General features: G+C 40.4%; 1 protein-coding gene across 3 annotated transcripts in view; it reads left to right on the top strand.

Annotated features, from left to right (window-relative positions):
• Positions 1 to 21,343, top strand: part of LOC126251366 (SNF-related serine/threonine-protein kinase) — a 346,894-nt gene that overhangs the window by 254,245 nt on the left and 71,306 nt on the right. For all 3 annotated transcript variants that reach the window (XM_049951747.1, XM_049951746.1, XM_049951745.1), the window contains exons 2-6: positions 2,167 to 2,382; positions 4,374 to 4,773; positions 10,347 to 10,488; positions 15,600 to 15,809; positions 16,120 to 16,266. In XM_049951747.1, coding sequence (XP_049807704.1) covers positions 2,185 to 2,382; positions 4,374 to 4,773; positions 10,347 to 10,488; positions 15,600 to 15,809; positions 16,120 to 16,266 — 1,097 coding nt within the window. In that variant the 5' untranslated portion in view covers positions 2,167 to 2,184. The remainder of the gene's footprint in view (positions 1 to 2,166; positions 2,383 to 4,373; positions 4,774 to 10,346; positions 10,489 to 15,599; positions 15,810 to 16,119; positions 16,267 to 21,343) is intronic.

Below are 21,343 nucleotides of genomic sequence, written 5' to 3'. Positions count from 1 at the left end.
TACATCCGCCGCGATCGTAAATCAGCGCCAAAAAAACGATACTTCAGTAGTCTGACAATCAAACGAACCCGATTTGTTGTTTGCTTGCTAAAGCCACAGTGTCTGCCGTTTTATACGGGAATTCTAAATCTGCTAGGTAGTCATTTCTAGAAATATGTGACAGTTCGGCAATGAATAGGCAGTGCCCTCGATTCTAGGTGCCAAAAGAACACACAAAACGAATAGAAGAGCGTCGTTTACCGAAGCTGTCTTCTACTGTAGTAACTAAAAAGATGAAACGGTACTAGATGACCAAAGCAAACGTGAACCGAGTTATAGGACAGAGCGTAGCATGCTATCCTTCAGGGATGATGACGCCTTTCCTTCCTATTTATTTTTTATTGGAAAGTAATCTACCATAGTCTTAGGAAGTCAATTCATCATTACTCTGTGAAGTCTTCCGACGGATTCGGATTTATCATTCACATCTCATTTAACTAGGAAAAAGAGTTTATCGAAGTCGCCAGGGGGTTGGATATAACCCTGCAACTGATCGGGTGCGCTCGCCTGTTTGAAAGTTATTTCCAATTTTGCCGGAGTGTTTATTGATTGCATATTGGGGATGAGGTGGGGCGGGGTTTGGTGGAAGGTGGGGGGAGATGTTGACTGCCAGTTAACTTACACTGGCGTGCTCGCTCGGTCGAAACGTTTTGTTTGAGGCCAATCTATTTGTGAAATGCAGCTCACGTGCAAAGGTCATGTAGCAGTTTGAGCGGCATTTGAGGCCCAGGCCTAATGCAGTCTGCTGATACCTTCCCGCCGGTGTTCTTTCATGAATTACAGTTAATACACTGTCAACGTAGGTTTTTTTTCTTTTTTCTTCCAGAAAAAGATTGAAGCATCTGAGGCTAAAATGTCATTTGCCACATCGACAGAACTATAATAAAATTAAAATATTTTTTATGTTCTCGAATTACTTAAGTTTGTCGTGAAGCCTAGCCTTAGGGCTTCGTTAAATTTTTTTAGTCGACTTTGTTACATATACAGTGTATAACAGTGACTGCACTTAAATTACGATTTGTGTAAAAAATAAAATTAAATTCCGGACGTCTGGCGAACGGCCTTACTATTACGATGACCAATGGTTATTTAAAACGTCAAATGCCTCTGGTGAAAGGTTCCGCATATTTCTTTCTTTGTAACGGTACGCCAATGTGACGCCGCCAATATTGCTGTTGTGACGAATTGCAGTTACGACGGGCATTTGCATTAATTCTAGTCTCGTTTCATTCCATCACCGGCGTTTATACTTCTATACTACTATAGCAGCTCGAATTTATATTATTATGAATTTGTATTATTATACAGAGTAGCATGGAGAGCTGCATCAAACCAGTGTCACAAGGGGAGGCCGCCAATTGTGAAATTCAGATTCGATTCATACTGCGCATAATAAAAGCTCTTGGCCAGAGGTGTAATGTGGCAAAGCACCAAGATGCATTTCTCAGCCGTTGTCGAGAAAATCGACAGTTAAAAGAAACCGCTGCGGTGAAATACTCTCTACGATTAATAGTTTTCTACAGCGTCGTGGCGCAGCGGTAAGCGCTCGGCTACGTAATCCGGAGGTCGCCGGATCGAATCTCGCGCCATGCAACCTTTTATTTTTTTTAGTATTTGTTTTTTGTAATTCAAATGTGTGTACACACACACACACACACACACACACACACACACAAATTCCCGGCAATCTGTTGCAACAATTATGCATATAATAAGTTGTTGAAAGTCGTTTGTCGTGGAAAAACTGGCGACTTCGAACATCATTATGTTTTCCGCAAACAAAGTTGTATTTCATAAATGTTATTAATTGTCCTCATAATGTTAACCACGTGCTTTGCCACATTACACCTCTGGCAATGAGCTTTTGTTATGCGCAGTATGAACCGAATCCGAATTTCACAATTGGCGGCCTCCCCTTGTCAGGACTGAAGACGACCACAACAACAACAACAACAACAACAACATTATTATACAGCTCCTTATGGCTTTGATGAACTTCTTTCCTCTACTGTGCAGTTAGTATTAGCTTGGGCAGTGGAAAACAAGTGATACTAGATTTTAAAAAAAAATCTATCTAAATAGACATTTCTCCCACAGCATTGCTAAGCTATGTAAATATTGTTTCAGGAACTCATCAGTTGTACAATGCACCGTGGTCCCAGTCGGAGCTGCAGCTATGATGGAAAAATTGCAGGGTTATATGATTTGGAGGAGACATTGGGCAGAGGACATTTTGCTGTGGTGAAATTGGCAAGACATGTATTCACAGGAGAGAAGGTTGCTGTCAAAGTTATAGACAAAAGCAAACTAGATGATGTGTCAAGAGCTCACTTGTTCCAAGAGGTGAGTACCTTATTGTTGCATTGATTTATGGAGTGTTACTGTGACAATTAATGAAATGTGAGGAATATTGTATAAAGAGCTGTGGGTCGACAGAAGCGTCCGATCCCACGCGTCGGCTTTGACCCGTGACGTAAGGGTGTTGTCGTGTGTGACGTCATGACGGCGCGGAGTTTGGTTTGAGTGTGTCTGTCTCCAGTTCTGTTTTATCTTATTTTATTTACTTTTCTGATCTGTTCGTTCTATCTCGTGAGATGTTTTTTAAAATTTAAAAACACTTATTACTTATTTTAATTATCTGTTTCCTCCAATTTCTGTTTTAGTTTATTATATTTATCTTTCTGATCTGTTCGTTCTATCCCGTGAGATTTTTTTTAAAAAAGACAAAAAACACTAATCAGCTACTGAAGCATCTTTATCTTCTATGGGTTGCAGGGGTTACGACCCCTGGGGAGGTGGGTGGGTATTCATGCATGGCTGTCTTCACTTACACGTTGTAGCTACGCAAGGCGTCTAAATTTGTTTACATTTAGTTAGCCCCCCCCCCACCCAAAACACCCCATTTCCCGCGCTTGTCCCGTTAGTGTCAATAGGCTTCTTGTGGAAAGTGTGTGTGTTTGTTTTTGTTTCCGCCATATTTGTGACGTCATGGGTCAAAGCAGACGGGCGGGATCGGACGCTTCCGTATTTCCAGAGCTGTTTTTCAGATTGGATTTGATTGGTTTTATAACATTTTATAGTTATTATTTTTTGTTTTTACTGTTTAAATTTGAACCTACACACACTTGAATAGATATGGGAATTCTTTCTGGGAAGGTGATTGATGGATGTAACATGAAGCAAATTAATGGATATAAATATACAGTGTTGAATGAAACTGTATAACCTTGTAACAGAAACTTTTTTTTTTTAATTTTAAGAGTTCATTTCTTGGAGTTATGTTTACGTAGGGAGAACTGAAGTAATCTTGAGAATGTCGTTCATTTGTGAAGAATGACCAATATTTGTGTAAACAATTCAGGCTATTGTAAAGCCTAACTCACATTAACCTAATTACTCTATGAATGTATGGTACATATTGAAGCACCACTGTTTCGACTATGTAGATAATGCTGCACTGGGGAGTTAAGTCAGATCCAGTTGAAACCTGCTAGCCAGAGGCTGCCTGTTGCACTGCCCAGGCATGGTTTAGTGCTGGGCCCAGTTAAGATGACAGAAGTATTGAAAAGAAGTGTGTGTTTTTACCACACCTGTGCAGTGCTACCAGCACGAAGCTTGCACACTGCTGTGGGGTGTGCACTGTTTTGAAACTTCCTGGCAGATTAAAGTTGTGTGTGAGATAAGGAGTAGTGCTGTTTGCTTATCTTTTAATGTTCTTCACTATAACAATTGGATAGACACATTTGTTTACCATTATCCAAGTTTCATAATAATACTGATAATAGGCAGCATTTTTTCTCTACTACTCTTCTCTGCAGAAGCTTTTCCACCAATCTTGATTAGTGGCTGTCGTCTTTAAGTTCTTGTTTTGACAGTATTGATTCACTGGTGTAGATCCTATATTCCATGTCAGTTGCAACATTGCCTTAAAGAAAACAGAAACATATATTTTAATTCCCATTTAAAATTTTCTACAAAGCTTTCCTTACTTATTAAAATTCTCACAGCTTCATTCACAGTATGTAAGGAAAGTTAAATTTGAACATGAGTTTGCAAATGTATGTTTGTTTGCCCTCCCCCTCCCTTGCAGATGAGCTTAACAGTAAAGCACACTAAAATTTGTTCTCTTCTGTCTGTGAGTTAAGAGTTGAAACAGTGCTCTTTCTAATACTTAAGATAATTATGTCTAATACTTTTAAAGTTTATTGATGAGAGTTACATTTGTTTGAAAGCTGTTTTTCCTTTTGTATTTGTTCTTATTTCTAAAAGTCCAGTCCAGTTTCTACAAATAAACTACAGAAATAACTTATAACAATTTTTCTGTTTCGAAACAGGTGCGATGTATGAAACTTGTCCAGCATCCAAATGTTGTGCGCCTTTATGAAGTTATTGATACACAGACAAAGTTGTACCTAATATTGGAACTGGGAGATGGAGGTGATCTCTATGATTATATTATGAAACATGACGGTGGTCTGGGTGAAGAAGTGGCTCGTGAATATTTCCGTCAGATTGTGCGTGCTATTTCGTACTGTCACAGGTTACATGTTGTGCATAGGGACTTGAAACCAGAAAATGTTGTATTCTTTGAGAGACTTGGGATGGTGAAACTTACAGACTTTGGTTTTAGTAATCGTTTCAATCCAGGGCAGAAGTTGGAAACTTCATGTGGATCTTTAGCATATTCTGCACCAGAGATATTACTGGGTGATTCGTATGATGCTCCAGCAGTTGGTGAGCCATACCTAAACTGTTGTATCTAGTTTAATATCTAGTTTTAATTATTTTTTGAGCACTTCTTAATTCTATATTATGTCTCACTGTCCTCTTATCTTTCCTTCAACAGCCCTGTGTGTTCTTACCTCACTAATCTCATTCTTCATTTTTTTATTTGTCCACACTCATCATCCCTTCACCTTACTCTCCAACAGTTATTTCAGTCATTATGACATCTGTTCAACTTGCTATTGTATAGTTCTTGATCCTGCATTGTATATTTGTCAGACACTGATATTTCTAGCTTATACAGGATGTAAAAAAAAAAAAAAAACAATGTATACAAAATGTGAGGTGGCAGAGAATGTAAAAAAATGACTTTTTTGTAACAAAAACATCATGGCATATATTTTCTCCACAAGAATTCCATGAAGGTTTTGATGCTAGTGATATTTAAAGACAGTTGTAAACCCAAGATTTCTCGTAATATGTTTCACACACAAGGATGGGCTTAGCTGTAATGAACAATTTGTCCAGTGCTTACAAAGAAAGAGTACTGATTTATTCAATAGATGTAAAATCCAGTCACAGATTCATATGTAGTGGAAAATTACAAATCCAATGACCTCACTCGTGGCTCAGTTGAATCGGAAAACTTGATATGCAAATTTCTCAAGCGGATGATAAAGTGTAAATATTTTTGATACCCACCAAGTGTATTATTAAGAAAAAGTCCTAAGATGGCATGAACCATTGAAGATAAGAGCTGTTTGGTTCAAATGTATTTTGTGACCACGCTGGCATGGAGGAAGACCTCTTTCCTTGGTGTGTTCAAGTGGCACTATTTCAGAATGCTCGTCTTGGATGGATGTTGTCCCCACCCCACCACACAAAAAGAAAAAAAAGTAGTATTCATTATGGTCTCTGCTCTGATGTTGGCTGCAGGGGCTACGTTTTACACCACCTAGGAAGAAAACCAATGGAGGCACATTCTCCTGCCACTCTGGGTGCAGGTTCTCGTACTAACTTAGCTAGTAGTATATTCTGACTTCCATCACCTCAGAGTCAGATTACGTAAAGCAATTGTGGTAGGGAACATTACCAATTAGAACTCCTTAGGAGTTCACTAAACTTTTTATTCACCTTTTGTATTATTATTTTATGAACTCGTGGTCTGTGGATGACAGGCGATTACTATGGATAATATGGCGTAGTGAACTGGTGCAGTCCAACTCTGTAAAGTTGCCTCACATTTGTGTTTGTGGATCAGTATGTACAAAAACTAATTGACTTCCTGCCCCTTTGTTACTTGTTTGTGGCCTTCCCCCCTCAATAATTCTGTAGCACTCTCTGGTTGAAATACCTAATGTAGGTTCTGTTCTCCGATGCTGGCTCTACCAAGGAGACAGGAAAATCTTTCAGGTAAGCTATTATTTATCTGGAGATAGCAGGAGTAAGTTACAGGTCCAGGTCCAGAGGTCATAATCAATTGTATTCCACCATTACATTTTACTATATCTTTCAAATGATTCTATTGCAACTAATGTACATACCCTTCATTTAATACTCACCTCTTGAGTTGTCAACTCACACTCCTGGCATAATACTATTTAACCACTGTAATTTAAAAAATCCAGCTAGGTAACATTTAATATTGCTCAGACACATTTGAAATTGGAGTACTAAATGCAATTGACAGCAAACCACTTGTTTCTGTGAAAACAAATAATTCATTTCTTTAAGGAAGATTGATGGCCACCATAAAAAAAAAAAAAAAAAAAAAAGCCAGTGTTCAGATTGCCCTCTGATGAATATTGTTTTAGAGATTTTGCTGAAATTGTCACACACATTAATGCACAACTGGTATCTGCGTCCTAATGATTGTCGAATACATTCAAAACCATTCAGTGTTTCAGTAATAATGGCTCGAGCTTCAACCAAACGGGCAGCCAGCTCTTCTAGAATATCTGTTGCTGTCTGATACACTAAACACTCAATATCCTCCCAATATAATAATAATAAATTAGATATGAGTGAGGCCAGGAGAAAATGTTGACCATTCCACTGGTCCACACCTCCCTATCCAACAGTTGAGCAAAATGATGTCAAAATGTTCTCTGAAATCAGTGGCAAAATATGGTGGGGCTCTCATCATGATGGAACCATAAATGTTGCCTAACTGCTAGTGAGACAACCTCCAATTTTTCCAATAGCACTTCATGGAGAAAGATATGTTAATTTTCTTCACCAAGCAAATTATGCAGAAGATAAGAGCCACGAAGTACAAAACCTAATCTGGGACAAGGGAGTACATCTAAGAGCTAAACAGATGACGTGTAAAACCTATCCCCTGCCAATCATGATATACACTGATAAACCAAAACATAATGACCACTGCCCACCGACCAAAACATTATGACCACTGCCCGCCGTGACATTGAATGCCACCTGGTGATATTGTGGGTACGTGACGCAGAAATAGAAGTATGTAAGCGGAACAGATAGATGGGGGATCACTTGAGCGAAGATATGAGCTGCAAATGGGGAAATCCATTGAGATAAGGGACATTGACAAAGGGCAGATTATTATTATGCAGAGCCTGTGAACGAGTATCTCGAAAATGGCTGGTCAGATGTTCACATGCTACTGTCACAAGCATCTACAGAAAGAGGTAGGACGACAGCGAAACTATCACTAGGCACTAACGGGTTGGACATCCATGACTCTTTATAGAACTTGGGATTTGGAGGCTTGTCTGCTCCTGAAAGTGGTATAGGTGTTGATCAGTGGCATTTCTGCCAAAAGAGCACAATGCTGGTGTATGCACAAGTGTTCATCATACTCTATTGAAGATGGAGCTCTGCAACAGACCACCTCTACGTGTTCACATGTTGACCAATCATCCTCATCAGTTACAATTGCGAGATTTGACATTGATCAATGGAAATATGTCAGCTCTTCAGGTGAACCACATTTTTGTTACATTAGGTTGCTGGTTGTCTCCACAAACACCATCATCGAGATGAATGATGGCTTGAAACGTGCAGCAAGCCATGGATGCAGGCTTGTGGGATCAGTATTATGCTGTAGGAGACATTCTCCTGTATTTGCATGGGACTTGTGGTAGTAATCGAAGACACACTGACAGCTGTGAACCACCTGCATCACTCCTTGCTTGATGTCTTTGCCGACAACAATGTCACCTTTCAGCAATATCATTGTCCGTGTCTTGTTGGAGCCAGAATCGTGCTAACAAGGTTTGAGGAGCATTATAGTAAACTCACACAGATGTCTCGGTTACCAAATTCGACTGATGTAAATCATATGGAACTCATCTGGGTCACTATTGGGCACCATCACCATGTACACAAATCAGTGGCCTATTATTTATGCGAATTACATGACCTGTGCACATGCCTCCAGAAATCTATCAACCAACTGTTGGATTCCTGATATGCAGAGTCAGGGTAATTTGTTCCAAAGATGGACAAACAAGCTGTTAAGTTGGGGACCTGTGTTATTGTAGAGAGAAGCAGCATGTGAAATTAAGTTCCTTTGGTCATTTCAAGCAAGTATACCTGACTCGAACTCCATTTGGAGATGGTGGTACTGAGGAGGAGGAGGAGGAGGAGGAGGATGGTACTGGCCAACACATTTATAGTACTCGTACTATTCTGTTGGTGGAGCACAGGATTCTCCAGCTCCCAGACATGGCTGAATATTTCTTCCCTTGTGAAGGCAACTCATCAGGAAACAAAACATATTTGGAAGTTGGGGATGTTTGCGATTTGGAGTAGATACTGTTGGCAGAATTCCCCATGTTAGGGGAAGTTTTCGGTTGATAGGTCTTGTACCTTCCGTTACTTGAATGGATGCATGCCTGTTTTGTGTAGGATGTTCCAGAGATTGGCATTGGAGGTATTCAGTTTTTTGGCAATGGATTGTGTGCTGACGGTGGGGTTGTCCTCATTTGCTGTGACACAGTTTCCTCAAATGGAACACTCTGCCTACAAGTTTCATGTTGGTCTGACCAAAGAAATACTGTTTCAGAAAAATGCATGTAAAGTCTTTAAAATGTAACATGATTTGGTATCTTTCTTCCTGGAAATCATTCTGCCCACAGGTGCATTGTGCCTCCCTACAAGTGAGGTGCATGTCAGCTAACTTGATTGGAGTGTAATCAGCCACCAAGAACCTGTCAACATAAGTAGAGACTTTTTTGTAACCTCAACATAGCATAAATGATGATAATGTAACTATTTATCCATATAGGTGGATACTGCTAGCAGTAGTAAGAACTTACCCTTCCTAGCAATAAGATGTTATTATGTTACAAATCAAATTCCGATGTCAAGAAGACACATACAAAATGGTTAAAACAGCTGTAAACATTGACCTAAGGGAAGTCCAGTATCAAACCCTTCAAGGACTTCTAGTGGGGAAATTGTGCACTTGTGACATTTGCTTCACATAATGAAAATATTTCTTTTTATCGCCTCAAATAATTCTACAAATTTGTGTGTGTATAATTTTTACACCCTATATATGATCAGCCAGTATCTGTACTGGCTCTATCACAGCAGCCTCTGATACTACTTATTCAATTGTTTATGTTTTGTTAGTGTCACTGTACTGTTTTATATTGGAATGTGGGTTTTGTTTATTCTTCTCCATTCTTTTTGTGTATCCCACTAATATCTTACCATTTTTGATGAATGTACAATAGAAGTTCATGTATGTTCACACTGTTTTCTTTAATACTAGCAATTATGTACAGTTTGAACATGTATTAGCCATTATTATCTGTTTTCTTAAGGTTAACATACATATGCTATTGGTTAACATACATATGCTATTGCCAATTGAAGTGTTTCAAGTGGTAGTCATGATTAGAGGCTTGGGAATATTTAATAAAGTACTGGTTATTGCTCTTGGGTTTTAGATGAACTAGTTGAATGATTCTTATCTACCAGTTACACTTACTTCAGGCCAGCAGTTAAATAATTATTCAGATTTATGTAAACAGTAGAGCCAAGAGCAAAATAATTGAATCTTTTATAACTGGTGTTTGCAGACTATAAGTGTCCAAAGTAGACAATTAACAACAGCAAACTAACAGTATTTTTTCTGGTTATGCTGTACTACTATTGAGCATGCGATTGCTTGTTTCTGTTCACAATCACATATGGAACATAACCAACAAATGAGAACAATGCCTCAATATGTACTCAGTTGCTGATATTTTAACCTGTTTGACAGAAATGAGGATAGATATAACCAGGTGTAAAGATCTGTTCTCATGTTCAGTAACTGGGCTAACTGAGTGTCAGAATCATAAACATTTTCTGAGCCTGTTTTATTTTGCTTAACCTGTATGTGCATAATGTAACAGAAATGTAATGGTGAAGATAATGTTTCTGATCATAAGATTTTCAAAATGCAATGTCCACAACTCTAATAAAGATTATGCTTTTTGCATACACAAAGCTTTGTCATACATATATAATATTTTAGCTGTGGTCTCACAAATAGGACATAACCTTTTAGTGCGGTAAATGTTTAATTTATTTATTCTATGATCTCTTGACAGATGTCTGGTCACTGGGAGTAATTCTGTACATGCTAGTATGTGGGCAAGCCCCATTCCAAGAAGCAAATGACAGTGAAACCCTCACAATGATAATGGATTGCAAATATACAATCCCAGTCCATGTGTCAGAAGGTTGTAAAAGGTAGGAGGAAATATGCCAGTAACATGTTTCCATAGCACATTCTATCCTTGGTTTGTGTTAAGACATCCTTCATAAAATCCTTTAGTGGTAAACCTGTTTTCATAAGTGTCTTTGTGTGGCCTTGCAAGGTAGGGCTGCACAGCAACTAAAACAATTCTGGTTCAGGATGTATTTGTGAACTTCTTTTTGTCTTGCATCCAAGTCCAATTTTTATTTATTGGTCAGTTTTATCTACCCTTGCAAGATTGTCTCTTATGTTTAAACAGGCATTCTGCATATTTTACATTACATTCATTGTGACAAGTTATATCTAACATAGAATCCAAACATATCTAAAAACAAAGATGATGTGACTTACCAAACGAAAGCGCTGGCACGTCGATAGACACACAAACAAACACAAACATACACACAAAATTCAAGCTTTTGCAACAAACTGTTGCCTCATCAGGATGAGGCAACAGTTTGTTGCGAAAGCTTGAATTTTGTGTGTATGTTTATGTTTGTTTGTGTGTCTATTGACGTGCCAGCACTTTCGTTTGGTAAGTCACATCATCTTTGTTTTTAGATATATTTTTCCCATGTGGAATGTTTCCCTCTACTAATAGAATCCAAACATTTAGAAATTAATATAGTGTGAAGAAAGAAACATTTGATACAGAAGTGATGAGCAAGACAGAATTTAAGCTTAAATTACTAGAACAACTCAGACAACTGACCAAAGAGATTAAGTAAAAAAAATTTGAAAACTATGTGAATGATTAATATTAACAAGTTGTTTTTGTGGTCTTTAGTTAAAACAGTTTTGCTGCAGCTATTCATGCTAGTGCATCTATATAAGCCTCTTTATCTGTCATGCCTTGGTCTCCCTCTACAGTTTTTAACTCTCACACTTGTCTCCATCACCAAATGAAATATGGGGTGAGACAAAAAGGATTTTAGAACTTTGAAATTGTATAGAAATTTATTGAGATAACCAGTTGGTAGATGTGTCATTTTGTAGCAAACAATCAAAGTTTAACACAAGTGTCAAGTTTCATTTTGATTCGATGTGAGTACTATTTGTGATGTGGCAAACATTCCACCAGTAATCAATTTCTTCCCACACTCATTGCAGCAAATCGGGTGTAACTTGTACAACATCAGAGTAGATTTGATTTTTCGGGTCACTTAAATTGTATTGTAGGGGAAGAACATACACACAGTCTTTAATGTAACCCCAGAGACAGAAATCCAATGGTGTCAAGTCTGGGAGATAGGTGGCCATGGGATTGGCATTCACGGCCAATCCACAGATCTGGGAAGTTATTATTGAGGAAACCTCGAACTTCTATGAGAAAATGAGGTGGTGCACTGTCTTGCGGGTAGTAAACCATCCTATCTCAGTCATATTCATCGATCTATGGAATTAAAAAGTTTTCAAGCATATCCAGATATGCAGTACCAGTGACAGTTTTCTCCATGAAGAGGAAAGGGCCATACACTTTCAGTTTGCTAAGGGTGCAAAACACATTAACTTTGGGGCTGTCATGAATGTGTTCCAGTGTTGCATGTGGATTTTCACTGCCCCATCTTCTGCAGTTGTGGGTGTTCACCATACCATTGATATGGTGTGTTGACTCATCCCTGAAGGTTATTGTATTCAGGAATGACTCGTCATCCTCTATCTGATGCAAAATTTCCACACAGAATTCCCCAAGAGCAACCTTATCTGCATCACTATTGTGTTGTCATTATGAAACTGTATGTTTTCAAGTGTAAATATCTACACAGTAGTTGTCAAGCAGTCTTTTGTGGAATGCCACTCTTGTGGGATGCACGACGCGTTGATCTCTGTGGATTGCTGCAAAGCTCTCCATAACTTATTCAATATAATCATTAACACACAAATGACCTGTTGATTTATCATGTCACCGTGAACAACCAATGTCAGCAAAGTTCTTGTGTGACGAGTAAATTGTAGGCCCTCTTGGAGGTTCCTTAGCATATTTGGTGTAAGATTTATGCCAAACAGTTGTTGCAGAGTTTGTTTCATGAAACAAAAACACACAGCGAGCATGCTCTGCCAAATTTTAACTACGAACTACACTTGTGCTCCTAGTACATGAGTCAAACTTCAGGTCGTTCGCTGCAAACTGATACATCTATGGATTCTTTAAGTTATCTCAATATAGTCTTTCTAACTCACCCTCTATTTCTTGATTCCTCAGGATGAGTACTGTTAATCAGTCCTTTGTTTTTGTGCAATAGATTTCTTTCCTCCCCACTTCCATTCAGTACGTCTTCATTAGTTGCCCAATCTGCCTGTCTAATTCAACATTATTTTGTAGAACCACATTTCAAAAGCTTCTACACTCTTCTTGTCTAGACCATGATTGTCAATGTTTCACTTGCATTCAAGGCCACATTCCAGACAAAATACCTTCAGGAAAGACTACCTAACACCTCGATTTATGCAGGGGGATGGACAAAAATATGGAAACACCACTAACACAATACATTACCATGTCTAATATGGCACAGGAAAATGTTTGACATTCAAAACAGCCTCAATTTGTCTCATACTGGATAAATACAGCCCTTGTATGGTTGTCAAGGGAATCTTATACCATACTTCCTGCAAAACAGTGGCAAGCTTAGATAATAATAACGGAAGTCGATAGGGATCATACACCCATGTCTCCAAAGTAAGCCACAAAGGCTCAATAAGACTGATATATGATGACTGTGATGGCCAGGGCAGATATGACAATTTATTCTCATACTAGACAATGTGAGCTGTGTGAGTAGGGGCACTGTCATCTTCGAACACAATATTACCATTGGGGAACAAACATTGTATCATATAATGGACCCGATCAAATAAATGGTTACATAACCCTTGCAGAGTAACCCTAAGCCCATGGAATGCTAAGGTGTGGCGGATCAAGTCATAACTGAACCCCCTTCATATTCCACTCTTGGGACATAAGCTTGATCTAAAGTTGGAAGCAGTGTGCAACAAGACTCAGCTGACCAAATTAATTTCTCCTATTGCCACACAGTCCAGGTTTTATGGCTTCTGCACCATGTTTTCATGTTAAGTGCATTTGCATCACCTATGAGTGGTTTTGGAATTACAGCTCACCCTAAAATTCCTTGCTTATGGAGCTCCCTTGTGTTGTATTGGTGCTGACAGGGATCAAGAGCATGACATTCAGTTTTGCAGTGACTTCTGCAGCCATTTTGTCACAACTCTCTATGATGACCGTCTGTTATGAACACTCGACACATATTTTTACCTGTGTTGTGACTTACCACATAATGTTTTTCCACTTTTACTGTATGTGGTATAAATCTTCGATATGGTGCCTCTAAAAGCACAAAACACTTGCATGCCCTCACAACTACATAGACTGCTGTTCTGACCACGACTGATACTTGCAATGTATTGAGGACATGACGCAGGTGCCATTTGTGATCAAATACGACTGTGCAATCCTCAGGCATAGCTATCCTCTACATTTATGTTCAAGCAAGCATTTCTTGTGGTGTTTCCATATTTTTGTCCAACCCCCATGCATGATGATAACAATTTTCTTTTTTTCAGAAATGCCTTTCTTGCTATTGCTGTTGCTAGTAACTTTTCGTGTGGGAGGGATGACAGCTGTCAAAATTCAGGTCCCCTTGATAGTTAGTTGGTTTGATGTGGACAGGGATGTGAATGGTGCCAACCAAGAGATAGAGACCAATGTCAAGAAATATGGTTCGTTGGGCTGAGAGCAACCAGATGAAGTGGAGGGGGAGAAACTGTCAAGGTTGTGAAGGAATGATGATGAGGGGTCTTGGCTCTGAGTTGAGAGCAGGAAGATCTTATCATTGAACCTGAACTGCACAAGTGGTTTGTGGTTTTGGGAGGCTAGGAATGTTTCCTCTAGATGTCCCGTAAAAAGGTTGGCATAGCAGGGTGCCATGTGGGTGCTCATGGCTATGCCATGGATTTTTGATATACCTTCCCCTCGAAGGTGAAGTAGTTGGGTCTGGATGTAGGTGGTGATGTGTGTGAAGAGTTATGTCTTGGATTTGGAGTTTGAAGGATGTATTAAATAGCAGCAAGATCATGAGCAAGAGGGACGTTGGTGTATAGTGAAGTGGCTTCAGCAGTGATGAATAGGGACTTAGGAGATAAATGGGTGGGGATGGTGGATAATCAGTGCAAGAGGCTAGCATTTTTTATGTGAGAAGCTGGGTTCCAGGCAGTGGGTTGGAGGTGTTGATCAAAAAGAACAGAAATTCTTTCACTAGGAGAACAATAATGAGACAAAATGGGGCATCCAGGATTGTTGGCTTTATGGATTTTGGAGAGCTTGTAGGACCTGGCTGTCCAGGGTTTTGTTTGGGTGTGGAAGGAGACTGACTTGAGGAATCATGTGCTGCTCCTCCCAGCTAAAACACATGTGCCCACATGCCTAGCCAGTGTGCCTTCCAATTCTTCCTCCCACATTCCTGCCCCACAAACGGGCAGTCTCCCACTACAACCCCTCTTCCTGTCTCCTGCCTCTTTCTCTCTGTACCCATTTCACTTGCTGACACATCTCCCACCTCACCCTAGACCACTTGCTGAACAGCAGACCTAGTGTTGTGCTTCCGGCCAGGACTATGTATGGACCTCTGTGTGTGTGTGTGTGTGTGTGTGTGTGTGTGTGTGTGTGTGTGTGTGTGTGTGTGTGTGTCGGTTGGAGGGGGGGGGGGGGGAGACAGACAGACAGAGAGAGAGAGAGAGAGAGAGAGAGAGAGAGAGAATATGAAAGTTATTTGTAACTTATAATTCCAGAGAAGGTAAGTTGCTACTCACCATATAGCGGAGATGCTGAGTTGCTATGGGCACAACAAAAAGAGTCACCAATTATAGCTTTCGGCCATTAAGGCCTTTGTCAGCAGTATACACGCACACAAATGCAAACGCAAACGCAACTTGCACACACGTCTGCAGTTTCAGAGAGCTGTGGTTTCAGCTGAATGGTGAGTAGCAACTTTCCTTCTCTGGTATTGTTACATTCCATCCTGGATTTTCCATTGTTTGATTATTTGTAACTTAAGATTTTATCCTCTGTTCCTGATGGCTTTTGCAGGCTAATAGCTCGGATGCTGATTCGGGAACCAGAAAAGCGAGCCACTCTGGAAGAAATAGCAATGGACCCATGGCTGAGAGAAGATGCCAACACTGAGCCAGCAGACTTCCTCCCATTAGTATCTCGAGAACACGTGTCTGAAGATGACCATGCTCTTATCATACAGAAGATGGTCAATGGCAATATTGCTACTAAAGAAGACATTTTAGAGTGAGTTGAGGGTATTACAATATTAATGGTGATTGAAGCAGTTTCGTTTGTGTCATTACTAATTCACAGTCTTTTGAGTGTTTATTCCACTTGTCAGTAACTACTCCATTATCAAGAGAATTACTGAGTTTTTCAGTCAGAGCAGACAGGAAAACAGTTGTAGTTCTGTGCTTCAAATAAGTATGTTTTACCAAATCACATGCAGCCTTATTCTCTCTGATGTTTTAAGAAAATTTATTACTGTAAACAATATTGTTGCGCCTCTGTCACAACATAATTTCAACAAAAGGCATATGCTGTTTGTTCACAGGGCACTTGATAAGAATGAATACAATCACATCACAGCAACCTATTTCTTGCTAGCTGAGAGGAAACTGCGTGCACACAGACAAGAACAAGCTCAGCAGCGTCTTCGTCAGGGGCAACAGTTGCAAGAATTGTCTCCCATAACGTCTGGGTAAGTCAGTAAGACACTCTCTAAGTGTTATACATTTGTGAGGTATCTGTTGTTATATTGCCCTCACACATAATTACGAACTCTCTGTCTCTCTTTCTCTCTCTACTACAATGAAGGACATGTCCAAAAGCTTAATGATGGTTTCGGCTTGCTTATTTGTCTTTTTACTGCTCAGTTCTTGATCCATAATGTATTCTCACCCTCACTATCCTTCTGTTGTTTACAGAACAAATTTTGTCATGTGTATTTTGTTTCCTTCTGATGCTTAAATATTTAGTGCCATTCTTGGACTAGAGCTGCGATTGTTTAAAAGTGAAAACGTGAAAAGACAGTACGTGATACTTAGTGATGTGGAGTAGAGATAAAAAAAATGGTCCAAACACTCAAATGACTTCTAGAAGCAATATTTCAACATTCGTACAATTTAAATGTTGTCTTAGGTTAACTTTTTGTCTATTTATGTCCTGATCCAAACCATGCCAACGGCCTTTTGTGACCATCCGGTCTGCCAAGTGTTGTTGGTAGGTGTGGTGCACTCAGCCCTTGTAAGGCAAACGGAGGAGCTATTTGATTGAGAAGTAGCGGCTCTGGTCTTGTAAATTGACATATGGCCAGGAGAGCGGTGTGCTAACCACGTGCCCCTCCAAATCCGCATCCAGTTATGCCTGGGGTGACACGGCGGCCGGTCGGTACCGTTGGGCCTCCATGGCTTGTTCAGGTAGAGTTTAGTTTAGACACCGACCATGATATCTGTGGTCATTGTCCCTCTGGTTACATCCGACTGTAACCTTCTTCAGCTTTGCAAACAGTATCATTCATGTGATTTCTTAGCTTCTCCTGGCATATCTGTTGGTGGAACATTGCATAGGTGTACTGCTGGTACTCAGTATCCAATGTGCTGTAACATTTCAGTGAACAATACGGTCACCATCATCAGTCACCAAAATATTGCACCCATTGGACACAGTGTACTGGCTGTACACCCATTATTGTTCATCACTGGTAGCAGCTTTATTCAAATGACTGCTCCAATCGTATGGCAGTTTGAAAGTAATGAACTTAAAATGTTAAAAAAACAGAAAAGAAAAGGCCAGGTGTGAGTAGGAATCGGGCTCTGAGGGTTCCATATAAACTTAATTGTGGATATAGACAGTTCATCCATTCCGGGAATTGAGAATACTCATGATTTTTGCCTGTTACAGGCGTTGACAATGGCAGGAGATCGGTCCAAAGAATTCCAAGACTCTTGAGAATGTTTTACATTTGAAGTCGGATAACAAATGTCAAAAGAAATATTTTTTCTATGATTTAATTACAAATTAGCAATTTTTCTGATTTTGTCCTTTGCTTGTACTGTAAAACCTTGCTTCTTGCCAAATTTCATGATTCTTGCCAATGAGAAGCATCCTACAGTTTTTAATGAGTGATTTTGTGAGTATTGAAATATGTGATATAAATGGCCCTATCTTCTCATTACATTGACGTAGAAGCTTAACATTTTTACACCACTAATGGACCCTAGAACATAATATGTGATATAAATTTCAACTTGATAGTCTATTGAGAAAAAGATATATTAGCAGATGGATGGACAGAAACATTTTGATAACAAATCACAAAAAAAAGTTTTAGTGTGATATATTTACATATTAACAATTTTTTCATCATTTCCTTTAGCTGTTCTGGGAAATTATGCTTTGTGCAGATTTCATGATTCCAGGCCAATTGGAAATAACCTATGGGTTTTGATGAGTTAGTTTGCAAGTGTCAAAATATGTGCCGTTAATAGCTGTATCTTTTGACTGCATTGAGTTAGACGCTTCAATTTTTTTTTTTTTTTCACTACCAAGGGGCCATAGACAATAGAATGCAGCAGAAATTTCAGCTTGATAAGTCTATCCTTTCCTGAGAAAAAGCATTTTTGACGGACAGATGGATGGGCAGGTGGACACAAAGTGATCCGTAAGGATTCATTGTTTACCAATTGAGGTATGGAACTCTAAAATGACAATAGTGTTGGATAGTCTATGTGGTTACATGAAGTACTTCGCACCACATCTGTTTCTGTCAGAGGCCACACACACTGACACAATTTGATCATTTGACAAGAGGAGAACTTGTGTAAAAAGTGGTGTAATTAGATGATGAATGCCATCGATCATGTATGGGACATAATCGAGAGGTCAGTTTGTGCATAAAACCCTGCCCAGCAATACTTTCACAGTTACAGCCAGCTATAGAGGTAGTATGGCTCATTACTTGTGCAGGGGCTTCCAGTGACATGTTGAGTCCATGCCATGCCAAGTTGCTGCACCAAGCTGGGAAAAAGGTCTGAAAAGATATTAAGAGGTATCCCTTGACTTTTGTCACCTCAATGTATAGGTTATACCACCCCTTCCCCCTTTGAGGAGAGAGGACTCCATAGATGTGGGTGTCAGGGCAGCTGTTATATATCCATGGGCTCTGCGGCAGACGCCACAGGCGATGGCAGCGGCAGCTGATTCTGTGCTGGAACCAGGGATGGGAGCAGAAGTGACACAGTGATTGACATGCACAGTGGTTGCTCCCCCCGTGAAGTACCATAAGAGAGGACAAGTGACGAGGGCGCTGGTCGCATTTTGACGCCCGGTTTGTCAATGTTGTGGAACTGAGCCAGTGGTGAAGGCACTGGATCTCAGTTGGGGCGGCAGGGATGCCGATGGGCAAGGTCTCGAAGGCACCATCCCTGCCGGCAGTGGACTCGCTGGTAGCAGCAGAGTATCACAGAAAGGCCAAGCAATATGTGCTGAGGGTCTGGACCCAGAAGGAGAGGTAGTAGGAGGCAAAATCCACAAGGAGGATGGGACAACCCATGCAGCAGGATGATTTGAACCTTAACATGCAGATGAGACAGTCCACTTCACCCTTACATTGGGTGTAGAAAGGAGGAGCAGTCATACAGTGAATGCTTTGATGGGCACAGAAATCGTGGAAGGTCTGAGACAAACTGTGAACTGTTATCCATCACAAGCATATAAGGCAATCGTTTCATAGAATAAATTTTGGAGTCTGTTGGAACTGTGGCTGTGGCCTACGTCAAAGGACAGCTGATAACATTTGAAAATTTAGAGAAAGTATTGGCAACCAACGCCCAGTAAGAATGTGGGAAGGGTACCGCAAAATGCCTGTCCTGTAGAAACTGTGAGGTGGGCCATGGAGAGAGCATTGCTCAAGGCACTACCTGTTGGGCAGCACACTTAGAGCAGGCCCTGACAAGATGTGCACCATCACCATCGATGCTGGACCAAAACACGTGCCAATGGGCCAATAACTTGGTACCCAAGATCACCCAGTGTAGGAGCTGAAGCTCAACCCACCGTAGAGCAGCCTCAGTCACAATCTTATGTGACAGCCCTTCCACAGTTCAGAGAACGCCACCATCAGGTACCAAAAGCTGGTGACTGTGGGTAAAATAGTTATGCAAAGGATCAGGAGCCCTGCCTAAATGCCCGTCTAGCCAACTATGCTGAATGAGGTGACCAACTTGATGCAAGATTGGTCGGCAGCAACAGCAGCTAAGGTCCAGGAGCCCATAATAGGTTCAAATGGTTCAAATGGCTCTGAGCACTATGGGACTCAACTGCTGAGGTCATTAGTCCCCTAGAACTTAGAACTAGTTAAACCTAACTAACCTAAGGACATCACAAACATCCATGCCCGAGGCAGGATTCGAACCTGCGACCGTAGCGGTCTTGCGGTTCCAGACTGCAGCGCCTTTAACCGCACGGCCACTTCGGCCGGCCCCCTAATAGGAAATGCTTCCATTGATATTGAATGAAAGCAAAGTAGCTCATCCTGATCTAATATAGGACCTGGTCCCGTCAGAAGCCGGAACAGTGCAACGGCATTGGCATGCTGTGCAGTAGGCTGAAAAAAATATTTCACAGTTCTAGCGAAACAGAAACAAGGCCCAATGCAGGACGCAAAGTGCCCTTTGTCATTCAGTGAAGCAGAATGATTAAACAATAAAACCAATGACTTGTGGCCAGTAATGAAGTGGAACTTATACACTTACAAGAACACATGAAAGTTTTTGAGAGTTGGACAATAGCAAACACTTCCTTTTCAACTTGGGAGTAGTGCTGCTGAGCAGAGTTGAGCATTTTTTACGTGTAAGCTGTCGGACTTTCAGAACCATCCTCATATCGATGCATAAGAATGGTCCCACATCCTTGCTGAGAGGTGTCCATAACCAAAACCAAGTAATTGCCAGGATGGAAGGTAGCAGGAGCAGAATGTAATTTAGATTTCAAAACAGTGAACGTGCACTTGCAGGCTGGCTTCCACTGAAAGGAAACTTTCTTGTGGAGCAATTCATGAGAGGAGGAGATTGGCCAATGTGCCCAGACCCTGAATAAATTTGTGATAGTAAGCAGTTTTGCCTAAAAATACGTGGCGTTCTTTGACTGTTTTTGAGCCAAGCAGAGCTGTGACTGGAGCGACACATTGATGTGATGGAACAACATCCTGAGATACCTCAAGCCCCAAATACACAATTGTTGACCGAAAAAAGTATGAGTTGGACAAGTTGCATTTCAACCTGCTGTATGTAATACCGAGAGCAAGGTGTGTAAGTTATGTAAATACACTTCCACAGATGCACCTGTTCGTGGAGATAGTTGATGTACCCCAGAACGGACTTCGTCAGTTGTTCCAAAAGATACGAAAAAATCGCTGGGGCACTAGCCACACCAAATAGTAGGCACTGATATTGCTACAATCTGAAGGGTTTGTAGAACACAAGGAGCCATTTAGAATCCTCATCCAACTGAAGCTGTAAATAAGCTTCAGACAAATCAGTTTTGGAGAAAAACTGGCCCTCAGGGGCTTTAGCCAATTATTCGTGTGGACACAGCAATATGTTAACTGAAGCTTTAAAGTCGCTGCAGAGGCGAAGCTGATTGGTCATTTTATTTATGTATTTTTTTTTTCTCTCTGCACAACCTCCAACAATGCTGGCGTGTTCAGTTACACTTTCATTTGATCAGGCAATGCCACTGGAATATGGCACACTCAGAAATTCAACTGCACAGTAAGT

This window comes from Schistocerca nitens, chromosome 4 (assembly GCF_023898315.1).
Source record: "Schistocerca nitens isolate TAMUIC-IGC-003100 chromosome 4, iqSchNite1.1, whole genome shotgun sequence".
Taxonomy (NCBI): domain Eukaryota; kingdom Metazoa; phylum Arthropoda; class Insecta; order Orthoptera; family Acrididae; genus Schistocerca; species Schistocerca nitens.
This window is presented reverse-complemented; position numbering and strand designations above follow the sequence as displayed.